This window comes from Pogona vitticeps, chromosome 4 (genome assembly GCF_051106095.1).
Source record: "Pogona vitticeps strain Pit_001003342236 chromosome 4, PviZW2.1, whole genome shotgun sequence".
Classification (NCBI taxonomy): Eukaryota; Metazoa; Chordata; class Lepidosauria; order Squamata; family Agamidae; genus Pogona; species Pogona vitticeps.
In genome coordinates, this window is record NC_135786.1 from 215,980,275 (window position 1) to 216,002,933 (window position 22,659).

The window sequence follows — 22,659 nt, forward strand, 5'->3', positions numbered from 1 at the left end:
CAAACATCACACATTTAATGTGTGAAGATTGGAAAAGTATTCTCTCTTAGAAACTTACCGTATTTGCTGGCGTACAAGGCAACTGGCCGTATAAGATGACCCCCCAACATTTCCACTCAAAATATACACTGGACGGCTCTGCTGCAGCGCTGGCGGTGGCTGCCTGGGACTCTGCCGGGGCCCGCCCTGGAAGTTCATGGCCGGCGGGGAGGAGGGCGAGGAAGAGGGGAAGAGGCTGCACGGGCGGCGGCAGGAGGAGGAGGAGAAGAGGGGAAGCAGGCGGGTGGTGGGCGAGCGAGCACGCAGCTGGCTCAGCGGCGCGGGGTGGCGGGCAGCCTGGCGGTGGGCTCTGGCCACTCAGGTATGGCCGTCTCTGCTTCCCTCCCTCCATCCAGACCGACTGCCTGCCTGCCCACCTGCCTTCCTTCCCAGCCAGCGCGGCCCCATGTCACTTACTCAACGGCGACGGCGGCTACTTCCTGGCCCAAATGAAGTGCACCCGGCGTACAAGACGACCCCTCCACTTGAAGGCATGTTTTTTGGGCCAAAAAAAATCATCTTGTACGCCGCCAAATACGGTAGTCACAACTGATAGCTCATAACTGATGGTCCGTAGCCCAATTGGATTTTTATCTTGGCAGAAAATAGCAATGTCTTCCCAGAGCACAGAGGTAACTAAGTGCGAGAAATTTGGTTACTTGCAATGAATTATTTGTAGTAGCAGAGTATAAATAAGTTACAACTCAAAAATATTGTAGTGATATCTGTGAAGATTCTCAGTCATCCCGGTGCAGTTATCTGAAAGTTGAGTCATGGCAACTGGACTTCTTTCTTGTTAGGTTGAAACTTTTCACTACTCACTCAAGTACTGTAGCTTCTTCAGTCTGAGGAGAGTTGGTAGGAGACCCTGATATATCCTCCATGTTGGTTTCACTTCCCCCTAGTCTGAATAGGCTCGTTAGAAGGACAAAGGACGGGGGTGAGAGAAGAATTGGGTGGAGAAGGACTGCAGAAGTGGAATTAACCCTTACCCCCATCTTTGGTCCATCTAATGAGCCTATTCAGACCAGGGGGAAGTGAAACCAATGTGGAGTATATATCAGGGGTCTCCTATCAACTCTCCTCAGACAGAAGTTACTTCGATGAATAGCGAAATGTTTCAACCTAACAAGAAAGAAATCCAGTTGCCATGATTCAACTTCCAGATATTGTAGTGATAGTTACCAACTAACTTTTTTGGCACAAGAAGCAAGGTTTTGCCAAAACTTCCAAAAGTTACTTTTGACAGACTGTATTAAGGCATTTATGGAAGCATTATGAAAGGAATTTTTAGGTGTTCTGCTCTTGTCTAATCCATTTCAAAAAGCAAGGTAAGCCTGTTGCCTCATCTGGTATTTTGTTTTCATGATGCCAGCCGCAGCATAGGAATCTGTCACTAAGGCACCAATAATGCACAATGCAATTACTTTGCAACCACAGCAATGAGAATAGCTTCAATGTAGTAAGTAAGGGAATTAATTCCTTTTGAAATATTGCATACCTATTCTGGGTCTTTCTAAGTTCCCCTGTCCTACAGAAGTCTTTTTCAATTTGGGACCCCCCACATGTGTAGAACTATAACTGCAGCTGCTCCCAATGGTGTAACAAAAGACTGCTACAGAAAGTGTCCTGCCAATAAGTCTGTGCAGAGGTCTCCCAGTTCAGCTTGGAGGCCAGTTTGCAGCTTTGAAATGCATCCCAATTCAGTCCAAAGTGATTTGTGCCCCATTTGACCCAAACTGTTTCAAGCTTTGTAAATCAGTGCATTGGAAAACCAGAATGGCTGTAAGATTTGGTTTGGCACCAGTCTATAAATCTGAACACAGGAGAGAGCATCAAAAGACTCTGAAGAGTTCCACCTGGAATCTTCATTAGCAGCAGTTAACCAATTATAAATAGCAAGTTGCTAATAATGATTGTTCCCTTATAACAAAGTTGTAAATTTACGTGTTTTACAATCATAACATAATTAGGGAAAGTTTAGTCCTAGTGCAGAGTAACATCTAAGGGTATAGCTTCACAAAATAGTGGAGGAGGAACATCACGTGATGCCAGAGATAGCTCATGATCTGCCCTGTGCTCTATTGGGACTGCTGATGACAAAATGGAAAAGAGATGAGTGTGTTTGTTTCATTGAATATTTGCAGCATTCTGGTAGGGTTTTTCTTCTTTCTTAGCATCTGTTTTAGTCACTTTTGAGAAATGTAAAAGAAAAATAAGAAATATAATGGCTGGCTATCCTCTGTTTTAAGAAATGGGCTATAAATTCCTGTTAGCTGAGGGAGAGCTTGAAACCAACTTGCATACCCCACTATCTCCATCTAAGAAGTAGTCTCAGCATCATCAGCCATGTGAATTACTATTAATAATAACATATAGGTTTGAAACAACCCACAAGAACTTGGTGCACAGCCTTGAAGAAAGCTCGCTGTTTTTTGGTGGTTTTTAAAATTATTATTATTATTCTTAATTGCTGATTAAAGGTATCACCTGTTCCTGCATTTATAATAGTAACTAATTACTTACGGAGATTTGACCTGTAAATAAAAGTAATTACATTTTTTTTAAAAAATCCATTTTCAAAGCTGATTTCTCTGCTTAATCCACCATCACCATGTATGCTGCTGTGGGCTTTCAGAAGGAAGAGGGGGATTCAAAGTAATAACCGTCTCTTAAGTGTGGCCATTATCACATCACCAAAGAAAAGAGGACAGAAGTAGTGCTGTGATACCAATGGGAGTGGGTTACAAATTGAATGAATGCATGAATAAAATAATTAATGAATTCAATTGCTGTGCATAAAAGCTACTAGTACTAAATTCTGTGTATATAGAAATAAATCAGAAAATAATTCTTGCAATTTATATAGAAATATAATACAACTGACCATAGTGGGGGAAACTGTAACTAGGTAGCCCATGTGCCTGCTCAAACTGCTGTGTCTATATCACTGGTTCCCAACTTAAGGTCTCCAGGTGTTTTCCAGCTTGGGAAGCACTGGATTATATGCTAAAATTAGCAGCCAAACCTTTGATGACAATTGTAACGTCCCTTCAAAATCTCTCTTGTGGTTCTTTGCCTTTAAACCAGCTTTGGATTGGACAACCCTTTGAACAAAGTAAATTTTGTAAACTACAAAGCATGGCAAACAGTCAAGAATTATAGGATTTGTTACCGAAAACAAATTTTAAGGAAACCAGGTTGTTAACCCTTGAAACTAAATATGCCTTCAAGCACGTTTTTTCTGCTCTTCAAATAAAGAGTACAGTGGACCCTCTACTTAAGTAATTAATCCGTATTGGAATGGTGGCTGCAAGTTGAAAAGTCTGTAAGTCGAATCTCCATTGACCTACAATGCACTGAAAACCGATTAATCCCATAACCAGTGGTTTTTATTCTATTTTTATTCCGTTTTGGTTTTTTTCTGGTCTGTAAGTCGATTCTCTGGCTGCAAGTCGAATCTAAATTTTGCAGCCAGAGAAGTCTGTAACTCGAAAAGTCTGTAAGTCGAGCCGTCTGTAAGTCGAGGGTCCACTGTAGATGTTCTCAGTAGTTGGCTGTCCAGGTGTTTTGGACTTCTACTCCCAGAACATCCAGTCAATCAGTGTGGCCAATGGTCAAGGGTTTTTCAGATTTTAGAAGTCCCAAATAGGCTTGAGGACCAAAAATAAATTTACTGAAACAAATAGACAATCTCCGCAGAGTAGCCCACATGACCGTTCTAGTTGTGGTAGGAGAAAACTATTGACAAAGTCACAATCATGTGAGGTCTACAGGGACGGCCTCAAAATGGCTGACGGTTTGTTCTTCCTTGGGAGCAATGCAATTGAACTTTCCAGGAACATGAACTGTAGCAGAATTAGCAAGCAAGAACACTGAGGGGCATCAGGTTGGACTTTATATTTGCAAACCTTGGGTAATCACCATACACATGGGTTTTCATAAAGTTTTTTGAGGTTATGTATTCATATAAGAAAACAGAATAATAATCAGGTGCAATCAGTTATTCCAGTATGAAAAAAGCACCAGGTCACAAAACAGTTTACAATACAAAATTATTCAAAATCTAACATTTGAAAACAATATTTGTTCAGCAGTAATACAGTAAAAAAAAAATCCCGACTTCCTTCAAACAATACTGTTCATATGTTTGGCACTGTAAGAGACATTGTCATAAATGCCTTTCTTTTCTTCTAAACCAATGCTCTTTGAAGCTTTTAAAATGTTTAAATGCTGTATATAGCCCAATGAAAAATATTTTCACATTTAAAAAATACTCCACTCTTCACAGTGGATTCTATTTCAGTGCAGAAGTTTTTATATAAACCAAAAAGAATTGGGGGCTCCTTCTAATGGGATGAAAGGTGAACTATGATCATTAAACTGAATATCAGCACAGCTCCATGTACACTCTACTATCTTAGTCACTTCCTCATATGCTTATGAAATAAATATTGCCAATACTTTTACATTTGCTCCATGCATTCTTCTGCAGAAGAAAACTTAGATTTCAATGTTCTTCTAAGTCATTTGGTTCGATTGAGCCAAACTAGAATATGTTTAGGCAGAGATTGGAAGCCAAATATTTCCCATCTCTGCATATGGGTCAGAGATGGCCAAAAACAATAGCAAGAACAATTCTACCTTTAGTGCAATCTATTTTATTTCTCACTTGAGAGATCCTTCCATTCACATGATCATCATTTTTTTTCTCCCACTGAAAGGTCCGGATGGGTCTTGTCTTTGGATTGTTCCAATTTGTCCCCCTTTTAATTAAAAACACTTCCCTTTCCCCACCTTTTCCTACGACCATCATTCAGTGGACCATGGCAACTTTCCTTATTTTTTGTTAAAGTAAGTAAAAAGCAAAACAGCAATGCATCTACCTAGCATGCTACTCATAATACCACCAATTTAACTAGCTGGATAGCTCAGTGGTTTAGGTATCTGTGGAGCCAGAGGTTGGGAGTTCGATTCCCCGCTGTGCCTCCTGCAAGTAGAGCCAGTCCCAAAGTGCCCCCAGAAGAACGGAAGGGTAAACCACTTCTGAGTACTCACTACCTGGAAAACTGTGAAAAGGAACACCATAAGTCAGAACTGAATTGATGGCACATGATAATGATCAATAATCTCATTTATCTAGAATAATACTGCATCAAGAGGAAAATATATTGTAAAAATTAACATGATAGAGTAGATGAAAACAGAGGAGAGGGGATAATCCATTGTCCCTTTTAATGACACAACCTACCAAACACATCACAGGGTTGTTGCCTCAGATAACATCACCCACACATCTATTTTGGTGAGAACTAACCATCCACATGGCACTCTGTGTGTTTTGACTTTGAACCTTACTAGTAGATAACATGCATATGCAAATAATAATCAAGAACATGTGTGTTCCATTGTGCTAATTCCCCCTTAGAGCAATTCTCCCAAGCTCTGGGTATAAAGCAGTCAGAAGTGGTTCAATAGTCACCCCTTCTGGTGATGCGCTGTGACCATGTGGCTTGTCGAAAGCCACACAGGTGACATCATCTCATCCCTCACACATGCTCTGTGGGATCTTGGCTGGCTCCCTCCCCAGGAGGCACAGTGGGGGCTTGAGATCCCAGCCTGATGGCTTCTCAGCCTGGTTTTTCAACTCTCTATGCTACATCCATTCTAGGCTTGCACTGTCAAGTCATCCATTGGAAATACATGTGGCTTTTAATGTCTGTTACGTGACCAAGAAATTTAAGAAAGGGAAAGAAAAAGCTCCAGCCTTAACGTACAACTTTCTGAGAGGCAAAAGAAACAAGTAGAGGGAAGGCAAAGAGAGTAGATGGTGGGAAAAAAAAATAAAACGTTCTGCAGTCTTTTAAGTCTGTCAAGGAAGAAATGAAGGATTTGGGGAAGGTCTCTGTGAAAAGCCAGGTTGGTTCACCATAGGTGGGCAGCCCCCTCCCCCAGTGCCAATCACACCAGTAGAACTATCGGCATCCTCCACCAGTGTGGAGTCCTGCTTTGCTCTGACCGCTGCCCTTGGTCTGAGAACCAGCCTGTTATTTTGACTGCTATGTGGTCTCCTACAGCAGCATTTCTCAACAAGCAGCACACATTCCAGTAGAGCAATGCAGAAGTAAACAAGGAGAGGCTTTCAGAAAAGTGACTAATAATCAATAAAAGTATTGCTGCAATGTTTAACTACTAATAGAACTGTTGTTTTTGTTTGCATTCACTGGGGAATCACATTTTCTCTGACAGCGAGCAGCGAGCAGCAAAGAGCGCATTGGTTTTTCGAAAAAGAAGAGAAAAATCACAAGATTGTAAGATTATTACAGAAATATAAACTTTTCAAGCAGATTATAATAACAAATCCTAATTTAAAAACAGATAAACAAACAAGGAATGCAAGATTCCTATACGACCCAAAACAAATGCATTATTGTGCAACTAGCAACGAGGGGGGAAATAATCAGCTTAATGAACATGCAAGTCTTCATACTGTTTCTATAAGCCAAACACTAATATAAGAATTCTTTTTTAAGTAGGATTTTTCCTCTTACATTTTACAACATTGCCACTATCAACACACACGAGGATCACATGTCAGTACTGTCTTAAAAATGCAAACCAACACAGGAAAGACTTTCACAGAATGTACTCCAATATGAACTGCAAGAGAGAATGCAATAAGAATCTATGGTCGCCACAGATAAAAGTCATTCTCTGAACAGTAAGTAAATACAGGTGCATTTGTCAGTATAAGAAAAGTGTATTCCTTTCACACAGAAACTTCTAGAAATAGTATAGTAAAAAGCATTAGAAAAGGAAACAACAGTGGCCATGCCTTAGAACACAAAAGTTACATCGTTCTTCGCGTCGGCTTTACTCTTCATCTAAGTTAACTGGTTATGTTCTACAGGTTTGCTTTCAGCCATTATGCTGAACATTTACAAAAGACATTTACTTTGATTGGATTGAAGGAGAAGGATGAGAATGCTAATAAAATACTGTAACTTTCATGGGTGAACCTAGATCCAACATGATGCTAGTGGAGCAAAAGTGCCACGCACAAGTGATAGTGCAAAGGACATGTGCCATTTCTTGTGCTACTAGTTGTGCAATAGAATACTGCACTGGATATTGCTCCTGTGCTAGAAACATATCAGAAGTGTGCATTTGTTACCACAACAGCACTTGTAGGAGTACAGTTGGATATATGTGATAGATTCCTTCACTAGATCATGAATGGTGGCTGATTTGCAATGCTCATTCAGATTTGAGGCAGGAAGTGAGGTCCCATTTACATTAGACCATGGCTCTCATCTAGAGCAAATTACTTGGATTACATTCCACTGAAATGAGTAGAACGAGTTGCTCAAGACTTAGTTGCCTCATTGGTTTCATTTAATGTTGACTATGACAAGTTTTCTCTGGATGGAGGGCCAGCACGGATGGAGGTACATATTCTTGTTCCATTCCAATGAAAGTTCTGCAGCCTGTCCAACAGCCTGTCCTATATCATGAATCACTTCCCAAGGAGCTTACAGAGCCCCCCAATTCTGAAACTTCTAGGACAGAGTCAGCACCTCCCTCTCCATTACAACAGCAAAACAAAAAGTCCATTGCCACTACTCTCAAGCTCTACACCAGCAATTGGGGCAGGGAGGGGGAAAGAAGGATGCTAGAACATATTAGCAAGAGAAATTGAAGTGCATTTGACCACCAGCGTTCCGGATGTAATATTTACTTACAGAGGACTAAAGTGGAGGACTAAAGCAGAGAAATATGTATAAAGAATTTGAAACATTTTCAGTTATATATGTATGTTTATACACACATCTTTGTAAAATATCTAGAGTTGTAAAATATCTAAAAACAGTCTTTTTTGGACTGGCTAGGAAGGAAGGAAGGAAGGAAGGAAGGAAGGAAGGAAGGAAGGAAGGAAGGAAATGTTAATCATAGTCTATTAATGGAGCCATATTCTTACTTAAGGTAAACATCTGAGTGTCACAGCATGAGCATCTCTCACCTCTGGGGTTATGCAAATTAGCTTATTTTGTTTTGTGGATGATCTTCAGAACTTCAGCAAGGGATTCCTTTGAAGTCTGGTTTTACAAACCTGGAAAGTCTGCCCTGTCTCCTTTCTGCAATATTAATGTGCTCTCAGTTCTAATTACAGGTTGTCTCTAAGGTCTGTTTCTGGCCATAGAAAGGGAGTCATTAAGTTCCCTCCTGAATTTCATAGTTTTTGCCAGAATGTTTTTCTGAACAAGAATAGTGATGGCTCAAAAGTGAAAAAGGCACCTCTGATCACCCAGCCAGTAAGGCTGAATGACACACAGATACCTTAATACTGGTCTGTAGAAATAAGAACAGATGTATTCTTCTCTGAACTAGCCCCATGTACTGAGGTTGTACTACAATAGGGAAGAACACATTCCATGCATGTTCATCACTTACCCCTACTAGATTTTTGAGTCATTTCTAGGGTTTTTAGTCAAACACTGAGCACACAGGCTTTCAAATTAGAAAAGGGTCTTTGTTAGATCTTCTTGAAAACCATCTAGAGATGGTTCCAATATCCACGAAAAGCCTTTTAAAACCACTTTTTAATCTTTTACTGCTTCCCACCCATTAATGTATATTAATAGAAACAGGTCAATGAGCTTTCTATTGCAATGTATTCACTGCAATAGAAATTCTTCCTCATCCACCCCACAGTGCTACATCCCATGACATTCAAGAGGGTCACCCAACCCTCAGGAGTACTTTTCAGGTGGGTTCTGCAGGAAATTAGGAGGCCAATAAGTGCCATTTCATGAGCTGAAGTCCCTGAACTTCAGAATCAACACAGTTGCTACATGTATTTTCCAAATAAATACCTTTCCTTCCTTTCTTCACATCACCAGAACACCCAAAACCTCAAAACAATAATAGAAGCATTATCTGTGTGAAATTCAGTAGTCACTTGGTTGCATGTGGTGAGTAAACAGCATATTGTGCACTTTTCATGAATCCATTTTTGAGGCTGACATATAGACATGTGTGTCTTTTAACCATTGCCTCTCCATGGAAGACTATACATCGTTGCCTGCTTCTCCACGGAAGACTATGTTTTACTCATCCTGCTATATCTCTTTATTTCTGGCATGATCCTAAACAGAATCACCACCACCTGCATCATTCATGAAAGGATAAAGGACTAAAGCCCTCTTCCACTACTGCCCCACCCAGTCACCACCTATACCTATTATTGGGCAGAAGAGGGATAATCACATTGGGGTCAATACGAAAAAAAATGCCACGTTCACCTTAGCTCTATGCTACCATTAGACAATCAGGCTGGTTTGGGCTGAAGCAAGACTCCTGATTGGTGAAGATCTGTTAACCTTGGAGGAAGGCCACTTTGCTCCTCACCTTGCACCCTCTCGGAAATCTGTTCTGAACAGTTGGGGAGCCCACCATAGCAACATGAAGACACATCATGGAGATTGGAGATGGGGTGGGGAACAGGTGACAATTTTCTCTCCTTCCAACCTGCAGCATAGACTCTTCAATGAGTCAGAGAATGGAAGGCGCACTTCCATCCACAGAATGGGGTTTCCATTTCACTGAACTCTATAGATTTCTTCTGAGTAAACACATACAGGTTTCAGCTGGCAGACTTTAATATGAATGCCAAAATCTCTGCTTATTTCGGTTCCATGCGGCTATTGTTAGACTTTGGCATTTTGCATCCCAACAGCTTCTCTCCCCGTTCCTCATATTGATAAGAATGAGATCTATTCTGATATTCCACTAAGCAGACAAGGAACCACACATAGCATCCTTAAACTGTATAGCCAGGCTCTGCTCCAGTTTCCCCAAGCATTACAGCAAATGGGTGAACACAGCTGCTTAAACAAAAGGCAACATTTTGAAAGGCAACTGAGAAACATCTGGCTGTCTTTTAGAAAGAATTATTTGTGGGCATGGCCTTAGATGACCTCTACAAGAGTTCCACTGGATCTATTATCTTGGAAGTTTGCAATATGATGGCCTCAGCTTGAAGTGAATAACTGGGAATTATTCTGAAGCTGCCTGGCAAACCTAACTCTTACCTCATTAAACAGACATCTACATAAATGGGCCACTGGATAGAAGTAGGGACCTTGACTACCTAATTATATTGCAGAACTTGTAACTGTTTTTTTTCTTTTGAATTACATTTCCCAGACCAGTATCCTGTTTGCAATCATAGTTTAACACTCCATATCTCTGGCTTGCCTTTATAGTAATTGGAGAGTGCCTGTTGTAGCTTACAAGTCTTTCCTTTGTGCAGAACAACAGGTTAGATACCTCCCTGTGCAGGCTTGGAACAGGTCTAGCTGCTTGGGAAACTGTGTTTACAGCTGCACACATAGTGTGTGCATATAGAAGCTTTGCAAAGAGTACTACCAACAGACTGACATTTTCCCAGAATCCTATTACTTACCTACCCTGGCATAAGCCCAATGACATGCATCTCAGTAATGAACTGCTGGAAGTTAAGACACCAAAGCTAGCATTTTTTGTTGCACACCAAGTCATGCAACTTGTGTGCAATGATATGAAGCTCTACATTCTTAGTTAACAATGATTCACTGCTGATGTTTATTCTACTGGGTGCAACAGGAATCTGGCCATTGTGCAGACTGAAACTCAGATGTCCTTTGTATGCTGCACTTGAGTTTTGTATGGAAATGTAGTATAAATGTAACTTTAAAAATTATCAAAATGAATATTTTAAAAACAATTCTGAGATTTTAAAAGTTTAGTAAAGTGCCACATAAAATACATTTAGAAATGTTTTCAGAGAGGACTGCTGCAAGGAAGTAACATAGGTTGAATCCAATTAATTCAAGGGTAGCATCGTTTCTCTAGCACTTGCTTAACGATCAGAACCAAGCTGAACAGTATAAATCTAATGCAGTCAAGGAGATGTTTATGGGATTGTAAACGTGCAGTTCAATGGCTTGTGGGATACTTTGTGTAGTGACCTGTGGAACTCATGGAGACAAGCTTCTGGGATGGCTTATAAGCAGTGAATGCAAGAGCTTGAGAATGACAAGTTTATGAGCAATTAGAAAAGTCAGTGGTTTAGCCTGGATGAAGGACCCAGCCATGAAGTTTGCATGTACAATGCCATGCAGCAAGCTCCTTATTTAGAATGGGGACATCAATTGATTATATTTTTCCCCAGTATCTGTCCATTTCAAATAGGATTGGCCTCTAGAGAGCAACAAAGCTGTTGGAGGCAGAGAAAAGCCCTTGATTTTGTTTCACCATTCACATTTCCATTGCTGTACCTTGCTTCTGAATTCTTTTACGTCCAGGGGTGTAAATGAAGGATGCATAGCAGCACGGTTTGGTCAATAAACCTCCCTTAGTTGTGAGTGATGGTTAACTTCATATTTCAGTTGCTCAGAAAGCTCTAGAAAAAAATGCGGTTCTGCCTGTTTGCCCCCATCTCACAAAAACTATGGAAAGCATACTACAGAATTTGGGGTGGGGGGGATAGCAAAAAAACCAGCTACAGCTGCAACCCTATGTGTGTTTACTTAGAAACAAGGTTTGAGTCTACCACTAAGCTCACTGGGACATACTTTTGAGTAGACATGCAGAGGACTGGACAGCAAATAAATTAAGACATGAAGCAGTTATTCTGTGAAGAAAAGCTCAGGGTCACACGGGAATCATCCCACTAAGATCCTCTGAAGTCTGTGGCACAAGTTAGTCATCTTGAGTATATGACACTAAGCCATGTTTTAGTGTATCAACACAAGCCATGTTTTAGTGTGTCCACATAGACAGAACCACTTTAATAATTTTAGCTGCATCCTATGAAATCCTGTGGTTTGTAGTCCCGGTGAGGTATTGTAGTCCGGTGAGGTATCTAGTGTTCTCTTCTAAAATACTGCAGAGAATTCTAGGGTTATCACCAGGCTATAGATTCCACCGAATGGAGCCACAACAGTTAAAGTGCTACCAAGTTACTAGAACCATGTAGTGTAGATATACTTCAATGTTCTCTGGAGAAGGACTGCTGTGGTGGGACTACTTAGCTCTGAAATAAAGTTGGGGAGGAATGATAACACAGTGGTGGTGTATGAAACTGTGAGCAGTATGGAGAAGCAGTTGACTCATGTTGGTGGGATATAGATTGATAACCAGGACTGGTCTTACCACTGTATAATTTGAGGCAACTTCCTCAAGCAATATAGGAAGTTGTTGCTTGAGGAAGCTGGTGGAGAGAAGCAACACACTATTTCACCTCACTTGGAGGACACAGCTAGTGGGACACACCATCTGTTGTACCCCAAAGGGTACGACCAGACCAGATGGGTGGGATATAAATCAAATATATAAATAAATAAAGGTAGTGTGCTGCCTACAGCTGCTATGGCCAGGCCTTTCCCATTGCCAGTGTTGAAGTAAAAATCAACTGCAGACCTTTTTGGTTTCTTGATTTGAAATGGAAGGGGCCACCACGTTGCCCTTTGTGTTGGGCAGCCAAATCATTTGGGCCTGCACCAGTGATAACATGCAATTAATGTGTTTTGTGGGGATGCCTGCTACCTCAGGGCCAAACATGATGTGAGAGAACAACACTCCAAGTGTTGGCTCCATCCATATATAAAGTAAGAGTAGGAGTGAACTGCCCTTTACTACAAGAATTCAGAGTTCAAGATTCTGCTTTTCTTGGTTACACAAACACAAAAATGAGGGGCCAGTCACCATCTGTCCCATCCATCCCCGTTTGTTGTTCAGTCGTTAAGTCGTGTCTGACTCTTTGTGACGCCATGGACCAGAGCACGCATCGATCCATCTCCTAACACATGCTAAATTCTCAAAAGTGGTTTCCCAGATCTAGGATTTTCCCATTTCCTTCCTTATGCCTGGAGATGTGATTCCCTGATCTCACCTTGGAGTTTGTCCCAACACACATTGGAACTGACATGCCACATGCACACAACCAGACAGACCAAAAGATGTAGCCCCTGGTCTACAAAGACAACACCTATATGGCCATAGGTAATGTTTAATATCCAAACATCTCCACTCCTGCAGCTTACTAGGCAGCAAAACTGCAGTTCAGCAAATATCATTGAAATGTTGCTTCCAAAAGGATTGAAATTATGATCATTGACCTCAACTTTCTCCATCAAGGGTTGGAAGGAAGGAAGGAAGGAAGGAAGGAAGGAAGGAAGGAAGGAAGGAAGGAAGGAAGGAAGGAAGGAAGGAAGGAAGGGAGGGAGGGAGGAAGGAAGGGAGGGAGGGAGGGAGGGAGGAAGGAAGGGAGGGAGGGAGGAAGGAAGGAATCAGAACAGTTGCCTTCAGGCAAAAAATGTAAAACATTCAGTATCTTTCTCCTATACCTTTTTCTGTATATTTTTAAAAAATATTTATATATATATATATAAGTATATAAATATATCACAAATTGTACCATTTCTTTAGCTGTACTAAAGTAGGAAACCTACAATTTTATATTTAAAACAGTCCTTGGTTATAATGTTCCCTTTGCCCACCCCACCCCACCCCACCCTCTTGGGAGTCAGGTGTGCCACAAAAAGTTCTGGATGATCATTTTACAACAGATTAACACAACTGTTTCCAAGGTGTCATTCAGACGGTCTTGTGAAAGTGGAAAGACAAGATGAGATCAAAGGATGATGTCTGGAATCCAAAATACATTAGAAACCAAAAATTGCTGGAGTGAAAATAACTTTTTTTGATGAGATTTCCCCCCGTGGCAATCAGCCACTTCAGTGGCTTGAAACTGAGCTGTAACTTTAAGTGACCTGAAATGACCCCCTGCTCCCCTTGCTGTTTCTCATACACATCCAACATCTTTTCTCGCCAGTTACTGCAAAGCAAAGCTACACGATACAAAGTTAATGCCAGTAATTCTAATGCTAGGGCAGATCATTCTGAGGATGTTTCCCTCTCTTTTCTTCTTCTTTTAACTGTTTTTCTGCCACCTAACATTTACAACTTACATTTACAACTGCAGAGGGCAATGGGTTTGGTCAGAACATACTGACCTTACGGATGCACAAAGCATCGTCCCTAAGTCCGCTTTCCTGGGCTTGCACATAAGCGGGCTAGGATACGTTTAGGAAACACATTTACTGGAATACAGTAGATTCGCCCAATTCTCCTCAACGTTCTTTTCTGAAATGGGACTGAGAAAAGAAGCAAGTGCGTTCGAAACAATGTTGACCACTAAGTCCTGTCATTTTCCTGTCTTTTGAGTCGTAGAAGCCACTTCATTATCATCCACCCACCAAAACATGCATTTCCCTTTCAATCTGGTTTCCATAACCCAGCTTTCAGCAGGCACAATTCTCTTTCCTGATCCCTCGCAAACGATCATTGATCATCAAGGTTACAGTTTCAACTTGACTTTTTCTTCTGTCCTCCCTCTCCTCAGGTGAACGGTCAAGGTTGCTGTTTTTAAAATGCAGCCACATAACCTGCATCTTTGTCCTCCCCTGCTCACCCAGCAGAAGCAGGATTTGGGTAGGATTTTTTCTCCTCTGTGGTGCCAACGAATCAGCATGGGGAAGCAACTAGTCCCTGCCACTTCTCCTTGGTCCCCGCCTTCTTCTACCATAAAACTCGCACCTTTGCAAAGAAAGTCCCTGTGTGTGCATGAGATTTGTACCCATCCTCCCAGTGGTCCCTTTAACCATCTCATTCAGACTGGGTGGGAAAATGCAGCCAATGATCAGAGCAAAACCTGACAAGCACAAAGGATTGCTGAGGATTTCTCAGGTTTCGCACCCAGGTTTCACACAGTTGCCCAATAGCAGTGAAGTGCTGGCTGCAAAGGCAGCTGTAAGCTTACCTCTCTGGGCCAAACTAGCTCTCACTAACAACCTCTCATTAGAGCTGAAATCAGGGAAAGTGAATGAAGCACGCTTTCGCCTCTGTGACAGCAGACACGCAAGCAAAGCGCATCCTTATATGCCAAAGACCAATCAAAAATAAAGCAAGAGAAGTTGCCATGTCCAGGAGGGGGGGGGGAAGGCTCCTCCTCCTACAATCACAGGCATTCAGCACTTAAGAAATTCCCTCTTTCAATGAGAGGTTGTCTGTAATGTATAGTTTGACCCTAGGAGAGTCAATGCATTCTACCTCTAGCGCAGCTCCCCAAATCCCCCCCGTCCCCATGGCCAGTGGCATGTTAGCAGGGGGTTTCTGGGAGTCCAAGTTGGGAAATGAGAGAGTAATTTTCCTAAACTCTCTGTAACATGACAAATAAATGGAGTGTTGTGTATACTTGGCTGTACATTGGATTGTGAAACAAATTTTAAGTGCGCCATTTCTGTTGTGCACTTGGAACATCTTCATTCACTACAATGTCTGAGACTGTTTTTGAGCATTCCCTGGTAGCGGAATGAATGCAGCGGGCATTTCTTGCATCATGGAAGCCCTCCCCCCCCCAGCCCTGTTTGGGGACACAGCCTGTGTTGCTTCCTTTTTTCTCGTTTTCTTTTTCCGGCTCAGAACTGACAAACAAAACAAAACTTAAGGCTTCAAACCTAAGCATGCTAGGGTATAAGTCCTGTTAATACTCAATAGGATTTACTCCTGGGTAAACAGATTTCAGGACCAGGCTGCAGATCTTTACAACAGCTTGGGGGGGGGGAGAGAGAGAGAGAGGAATAGATTCTGTTGCACAGACTGTACTCTCTCTCAGTCTCCCGAGTGCTGGAGAGCGTTCGGCAAAAAATGACTGACTGATCTGCCACAAAGAAAGTGAAAGATGCCATAAAAAAAGAGGAAGGAAGGCATACAGAGGCAACACCACCATGAACGTTGTTTTGGCAAGAAAGAGGAAAACAAAACAAAACAAAACAAAACAGAGAAACAAAACAAACAAACAAACAAAAAAACCAGAGACACAAAATAATCCAAGCAACTTGTTTAGAATTGCCCAGCGCTACTGGGATCACACTGAAGGAGACGGACGATAGATGGATCACTCTTGGCTCCTCGAATAAACTCTTCCAGAGAAAGTTTTCCTAGGAAAATAAACAGAGATGCTGGTTTGAAGTTCTGAAATAGGCAAGGCATACGGTTTAAGCATATTTGTAAAGTCATGTGACCTCCCCCCCAATTCAGGTTTCGAAAAAGGACAGCAACTTTGGCTGTACATATAGCCTTATCTAAGCATTGCACAGGTGTCTCTTTTTCCTATGTGCACATTTTTCTGTTAACTAACTGAACTGTTTCCCTTACATTGTCCTTCTAAGTCCATAACATTTCTGGTTAGGAGACACAAGATTATTTGCACTTTTTGAATGTTCCCTTCTTAATTAAGACAAAGTTTACTCCTGCAAATGTATAAATCTTCTTGTGACCAATTTGTTTGTACGGTCCTACACGCCTGTCAGTACAAGACATGTAAACATTGCTTGGCTGTCATAAACGTGGGGGGAAGTAAATGTAGTTGCTACCAGCAATGGAGCCCCAACTCAGAGCATCAGAGGATGGAGTCTCCAGGCTACACTTCTAAACACAAGACTGAACTGGGAGATGAGACAACCACAGCTTCAGTACTGTCAGTTATATCTCCTGGCCTGCCCTGGTATGGCACACTGCATGACCCACTCACTATACCAGGGGGTAAAAAAAGGAGAGAGGAAAAGAATGTTGGTGTGGAAATGAGGAAGGGAAGCTGCAATTCTGGCCAGATTTAAAAGTAAAGAACAATAAATGGACCTTGCTACTTATCTCCCTCAGAGTGACCACCTATCCTCATATACTGGAATGTTATGTGTGACCACCCTGAGGAAGGCTCAGAAATCAACAATGGGAAACGGGGCCTTCTCTGTGGTGGTCACATTGTTATGGAATTTTCCTGTGATAGAGGTGAGACTGGCTCTTTCTCTCTTTAGCTTCAGAGAACAACTTAAAACGTGGCTCTTGACACAGGCCTTTCAGAGCCTGATTTGATTTTTGATCACCTATACTCTGTGAATATTGGAATGTCACTGTTTTGCCACCATCCATTGTACCTTTGTATTTGTAATCTTTACACACACACAGACACACACACACACACACACACACACACACACACACACACACACACACACACACACACACACGTTTTTTGAGGTACTGTATTTTTTGCACCATAAAACGCACTTTTTCCCCACAAAACTTATGGAGCGAAGAAAACAGATTATATTTTCCTGTTTTCTTCTCCTAAAAATTTGGTGCGTCTTATGGAAAGGTGCGTCTTATGGAGCGAAAAATAACGGTGTGTATATATCCTCCCCCTCCTCATTTTTTGTTGCCTCACTGAACCATGCCATTTGCCACTGCCAAAATTACCAGTGACAGCAGATCCATGGTGTTAAAAAATGCCAAATCATTCTTGTCTGTCGTCCCTTCTCTACTGGAAGGAAAGAAGACTCCCGGCCTTCTTAGTCTGCAAGGCTCTATGGTGTGTCATAAGGCTATTCTTTGGAACTCTGCTACGCCACAGAGAACTGTCATAACTGCTGCTGAATTTTCAGGGTGGTGAGCATAGGCAGTGATGAGCGGATTGTGGCAGTGGCACCACTCCTGTTGGTGGCAGGATTTGGCAGGATCTCAACATTTGCCCCCCGCACCAAGGAGTGCTGCCCACTTCTTTTCTACTCCAGTGTAGTCTGATCTATCTGGCATCCTCACTCCAGAGCCTCAGACAGAATTTCTACTTCATCTGATACTTGAAACTTTTAAAAGTTGAAATGTTAAACATTAAACCCGGGACTCTGTGCACTGCAATTCAATTGTGCCAGCATCAAACATTCCATTTCTTGTTTAGTGACTTCAAGTTTACTTTGATTCATACTTCTCACATTCTGTGTGCCAGCCATATGCATCCTGCAGCACCAGACTCTCTCCTTTTGCCTCCGTGCAATGCAGCACATTGATTTAATTCAGTTGCTTCCTTACAAAGTGCTACTTGTACTTAAGCTTTGCTCTTACTTAGTATGTGATTGAGTGCCTTCCCAGCAAAATGTCTGCCCTTCCAGTATGATTGACTGACTGACTGACTGACTGACTGACTGAATAAATGAATGAATTTATATCTGGCCCATCTAATCAATAGACTACTCTGGGTGGCGTACAACATATAAAATAAAACAATTTTAAATACAACAACGATATAAGACATCATAATCATAATCAAACTGATTTTGTTTTTTCCTTCCAGGCCTCCCTTTTGGATTATTTCATCACATGGTTTTTGAGGTATAAAATATTCAGAATTGGCTTACCACTGCTTTCTTATGCACAGTAAGCTAAGTTCTCCTACTACCACAACAGTATTCTACTTCATTTCCTACTTTTGCACTTCTGATAACTATGATTATCAGTATATCTTGTGATGATGTGTAGCCAGTCTCCTCTTAAATACTTGCATAAACACATTCAATTCATTTTTCTTCAGCATCTGTTCTTGGAACACAGACCTGAATGATGATTTGGTTATTAGGTTCTCCATGAAATCTTAATGAATATTATTTACATTATGGCCCCTAAGAACCTGTGCTACATTTCAGCTCCCAATTACAACTATACTGTTCCTTCTGACTTTATTTCCAGTATCTCTTGCTTTGTGTGGAACATTCCATCGTAGGTTTTTTCAAGGTACAAAGTACTCAGAAATGGTTTTCTGTTGCTTTCTTTTGCACACCACTGACAAGGTTTAACTTGAGTACAGCTGCCACTGTCTATGAAAGATTCTCTGCTCCAGTAGTGCTGCTACTCAATAGCTGCTCATAAAGAATTTCTGCACCCGCATCACCTCTGGAAACTATTAACTGTTTCTTCCTGAACAGAGATGAACTACACTAAATTTCTTCTTCTTCTTCATGACATTCATAATGGCACGAAGGTAAAGGTTAAGGTTCCCCTTGACATTTAGTCCAGTCATGTTCGACTCTAGGGGATGGTGCTCATCCCTGTTTCCAAGCCGTAGAGCCAGCATTTGCCCGTAGACAGTTTCTGTGGTCACATGGACACCGCGACTAGACACGGAACGCCGTTATCTTCCCACCATGGTGGTACCTATTTATCTACTCGCATTTTTACATGCATTTGAATAGCTAGGTTGGCAGGAGTTTGTAATGGCACATATTTGTAGCTAAATATATATATATATATTTCTGATGGCAGTTTGCAACATTGTCTATTTTGGAAAGTAAATTCTTGCTTGATTTTGTTTTACTGACATGTCTGTCAGTCCTTTTTTACAGATTTTAGTAAAATCTCACATAGCCCTGAGTGACAGTAAGGTACAGTCTTGGAAAGCTGGGTGCAGTCCGGTGCTGGATTTATGCACAAGCGACATAAGCTGCAGCTCATGGGGCTCACGTGAAAAGTCTCTGAATAATTCCAAATACCTGTTAGGATAATGTTACGGGACCTCAGAAAGTTAACATAGCTTAGGGTGTCAGGATATCTTAACTTACATTTGGAAAAAAAACATTTAGAATTCTTTCCCAGCCTGGATTTAGGAGCAGAGACAAGCTTATCTATAGATATAATGCACACTTCTGTATCTCCAAGACACTTCCCATTGTGCCATTACAGCCTTAATCTTTGGAGTGGATATCTTGCTGGCCTACCCTCAAATCCTATTGCTTAAATAAGAAATGGGCCAGCTGCAGGTCTACAAATACGCACAGTTAACAACAGCAACAGAACCCTAACATCACAGATTTTCGAAGGCAACTTGCTGTTTACAATAGTACCCTTCTGTTTATATAGTCAACTCTTCCATGGCCATCAGAGAGATCAGAAGAAACCGAAGCTGGTTAAAAACAGACAGACATACACAAGGATATTTACCATCTCGATTAGTGTCCATCTGACGAAAGATCTTCTCTGTCCTTTTCTCTGGCGTTGACTCATCTTCTGGCATTTTCATAACGGAAGAAACCATCTTGTAGATTGCCTAAAAAGACAGATACAGGAAAGAGTTGTGTAGGTACTCAGAGAGACTATTCAAGGGTAGAGGTGGCAGACATATGGCCCTCTTGGCCTGCAGCTCCCAACCTCATGGGAGATTTGGGGTGGCTTCCCTCTGGAGGGCTATGCAACCCCATTCTCTGCAATAGCCCAGTCCACGGACTGTCAAAACACCCAGGGTGACTTTTAGGAGTTAGGCTAAGCAAAGGCCTCTTTCATTACCCAGACAGGCAAGGGGTCCCTGGGCCACAAGATCTTGTATGGTCAAAACCTGTCTATTTTCACATCACATACAACAGAATGCCAAGGTGAACAGGGAACATGCTGCTGTCCAGAAGGCGTTAGTTAATACAGGTATGTGTGTGTGTGTGTGTGTGTGTGTGTGTGTGAGAGAGAGAGAGAGAGAGAGAGAGAGAAACAGTTTCAACCTGGGTATGAGACATCACTAATTCAGCATCACAGGCAGGTGAACTGATAAAGGTAGATAATTCATTTACTGGAACACTACCACCACGAAGACTGATATTCTATTCCAGTGGTTCCCAAACTTGGGTCCCAGATGTTCTTGGACTGCAACTACCAGAAATCCTGGCCAGCACTTCTAGTGGTGAAAGCTTCTAGGAGTTTTAATCCAAGAACTTTTGAGGACCCAAGACTGGGAACCATTGCTCTATTAAGTTGCTAAAACAGCATGTTTATTCAACGTGGAAAGAGAGGGAGATGCCTTTCATTGTTTTTTTAGCTCATGTGGAAGCAATTCATTCATTTGCCACAGCCTCAGTTTCCCCACAGTCTGGCTGACCTGCAGAACCTTCAAAAGTAGATAAATGTCCTCGCTTCAGATCTATTGCTTCTGTGTGACTAAAGTGTCAAGCTTAACCCCACTTCACATGTTGAATAAATATGATCCCCTAATCCCATTATAGGGCCGTGATCTCTGGTATTCACATTCTTCCAAGGAGTGAATGGAGCCTGGTTTGATCTCTGACGATGATTTTAGAAACCAGACAGGTGCTTCCAATATCTTTGATCTAAGCAGCATAAGTTAAAACCTCACTTCAGCCTCTTCAAGCATTCGCTGAAGGTTAAACTGAACGCATAAGAAAGTGGGGCATCCTAGGTTTGCCTCTCTTCTGTTGCTTTGCTCACTGGAAAGTAACAGTCTGAAGAGAAGAACATCTTCTAAAGATAAGATACTTGCCAGGGATAGGTAACTCCAAAACAAACAAACAAACAAAAAAAACAAAAAAAAAACCAGGGTTTTTGGAGTTATGATGAGAAGTGCCTCCTCTCCACAAAGTTCATGATTTTAGGCCTGCATCCAAGAATCAACTGATTACTAGTTAAGCTCATTGACCATTTGTGAGATAAAACAAATTGGAAAAGAACGAGTGAAAAGCATTGACCTGTATTTTGTGCTTGTTAAAGTTGCTAAAAAGATTTCAAAGGCAGACTACATGAAAGGTATGCCAAAATAATCTAAAACCTAGTTTTTAAAAAAATACACAGAATGTGATGATAAGCACAGCAGCAGATGTCAGACATGAATGGAATTTCTGAAAATAACAAATCCATATTTGTGCAGACATTCAATTTTCTGGTTGATAGCACTGTAAGGACAAACTCAGGTGCTGTCACGCTGTCCCCAGCATTCCTTGGTTTCCTATTTGAGAACGAATGTCAGATGACACACCTGCTACTTTGTTTTGCATGGATCGAATTTATAAAGGACATCGCACACATCATGAGTTTCACACATGAAAAAAATGTCTTGGTTCTAGTACACACAAACATTCATCATTTATTGCATGTACACATGGCAGTACACATCCATTGAGCAGGTGCAGGCCTCATCTTAACATTATTAATGCAAGAAAGGTCATATATATAAATGATACATACAAAGTTTCAAATAAAAGAATGTTCTATAAACTGTATTAGGACATGCAAAATGAATAAAGCAAGCCTGCTGCTCTACCCCAAGGGAAAGGCTGTGAAGCCTACTGTGCTTACTTCATGCTTTTCCTTCTAGCTTCCTCAGTAGCATAATCGTACTTAATACACACAAGTATACACTTGATCTAGTTTAGGGACATGAACAACTTTTGCTGGTCATATCGAAATTCATTTCAAGGGAAACAGTTGTGGGATCCGTAGAACCAGAGTAGGAATCCTAATTGGGTTGTATTTCTTTTACTTTATTGAAAGAACATGGAAAACAACAGCAATATCATAGCACAGATCTTTCACAAAAATGCATAATCTGGTACAGTGCCTTTCCATATGAGCAAAGAAAGAATTAAGAAAGTTATAAAAGTTCATGTCAATGCAATTTTTATAAGTTCAGAGTATTGTACCAAAGATTGACAAGGGAACCAGGTGGGAAAGAAATCTTGTCGTTCTTAGTAACATTAATAATAAAAGAACACTGCATGTTAAATAATACAATTCTATATGTAACAGTGGAATGTAACTGCTGTGCAATTCTCATACAACCTCTGGCTTGCAGTTATGCAAGCCAGAGATCACGCTGTTGAAAACAATGAGGTTTATACTTGTGTCACATGGTAGTGAAATACTTCCTTTCCCAATTGGCATGTATTGACAGCTACAAATGCAACACCCCTA

At 41.3% G+C, this 22,659-nt stretch overlaps 1 protein-coding gene across 5 annotated transcripts in view; it reads right to left on the minus strand.

Annotated features, from left to right (window-relative positions):
* Positions 1-3,915: 3,915 nt before the first annotated feature.
* Positions 3,916-22,659, minus strand: part of NCALD (neurocalcin delta) — a 70,169-nt gene continuing 51,425 nt past the window's right edge. For all 5 annotated transcript variants that reach the window (XM_020783402.3, XM_020783403.3, XM_020783404.3 and 2 more), the window contains 2 exons: positions 19,912-20,017; positions 3,916-16,082 (listed from right to left, as the gene is read on the minus strand). In XM_020783402.3, the coding sequence (XP_020639061.1) occupies positions 15,985-16,082; positions 19,912-20,017 (204 nt within the window). In that variant the 3' untranslated portion in view covers positions 3,916-15,984. The remainder of the gene's footprint in view (positions 16,083-19,911; positions 20,018-22,659) is intronic.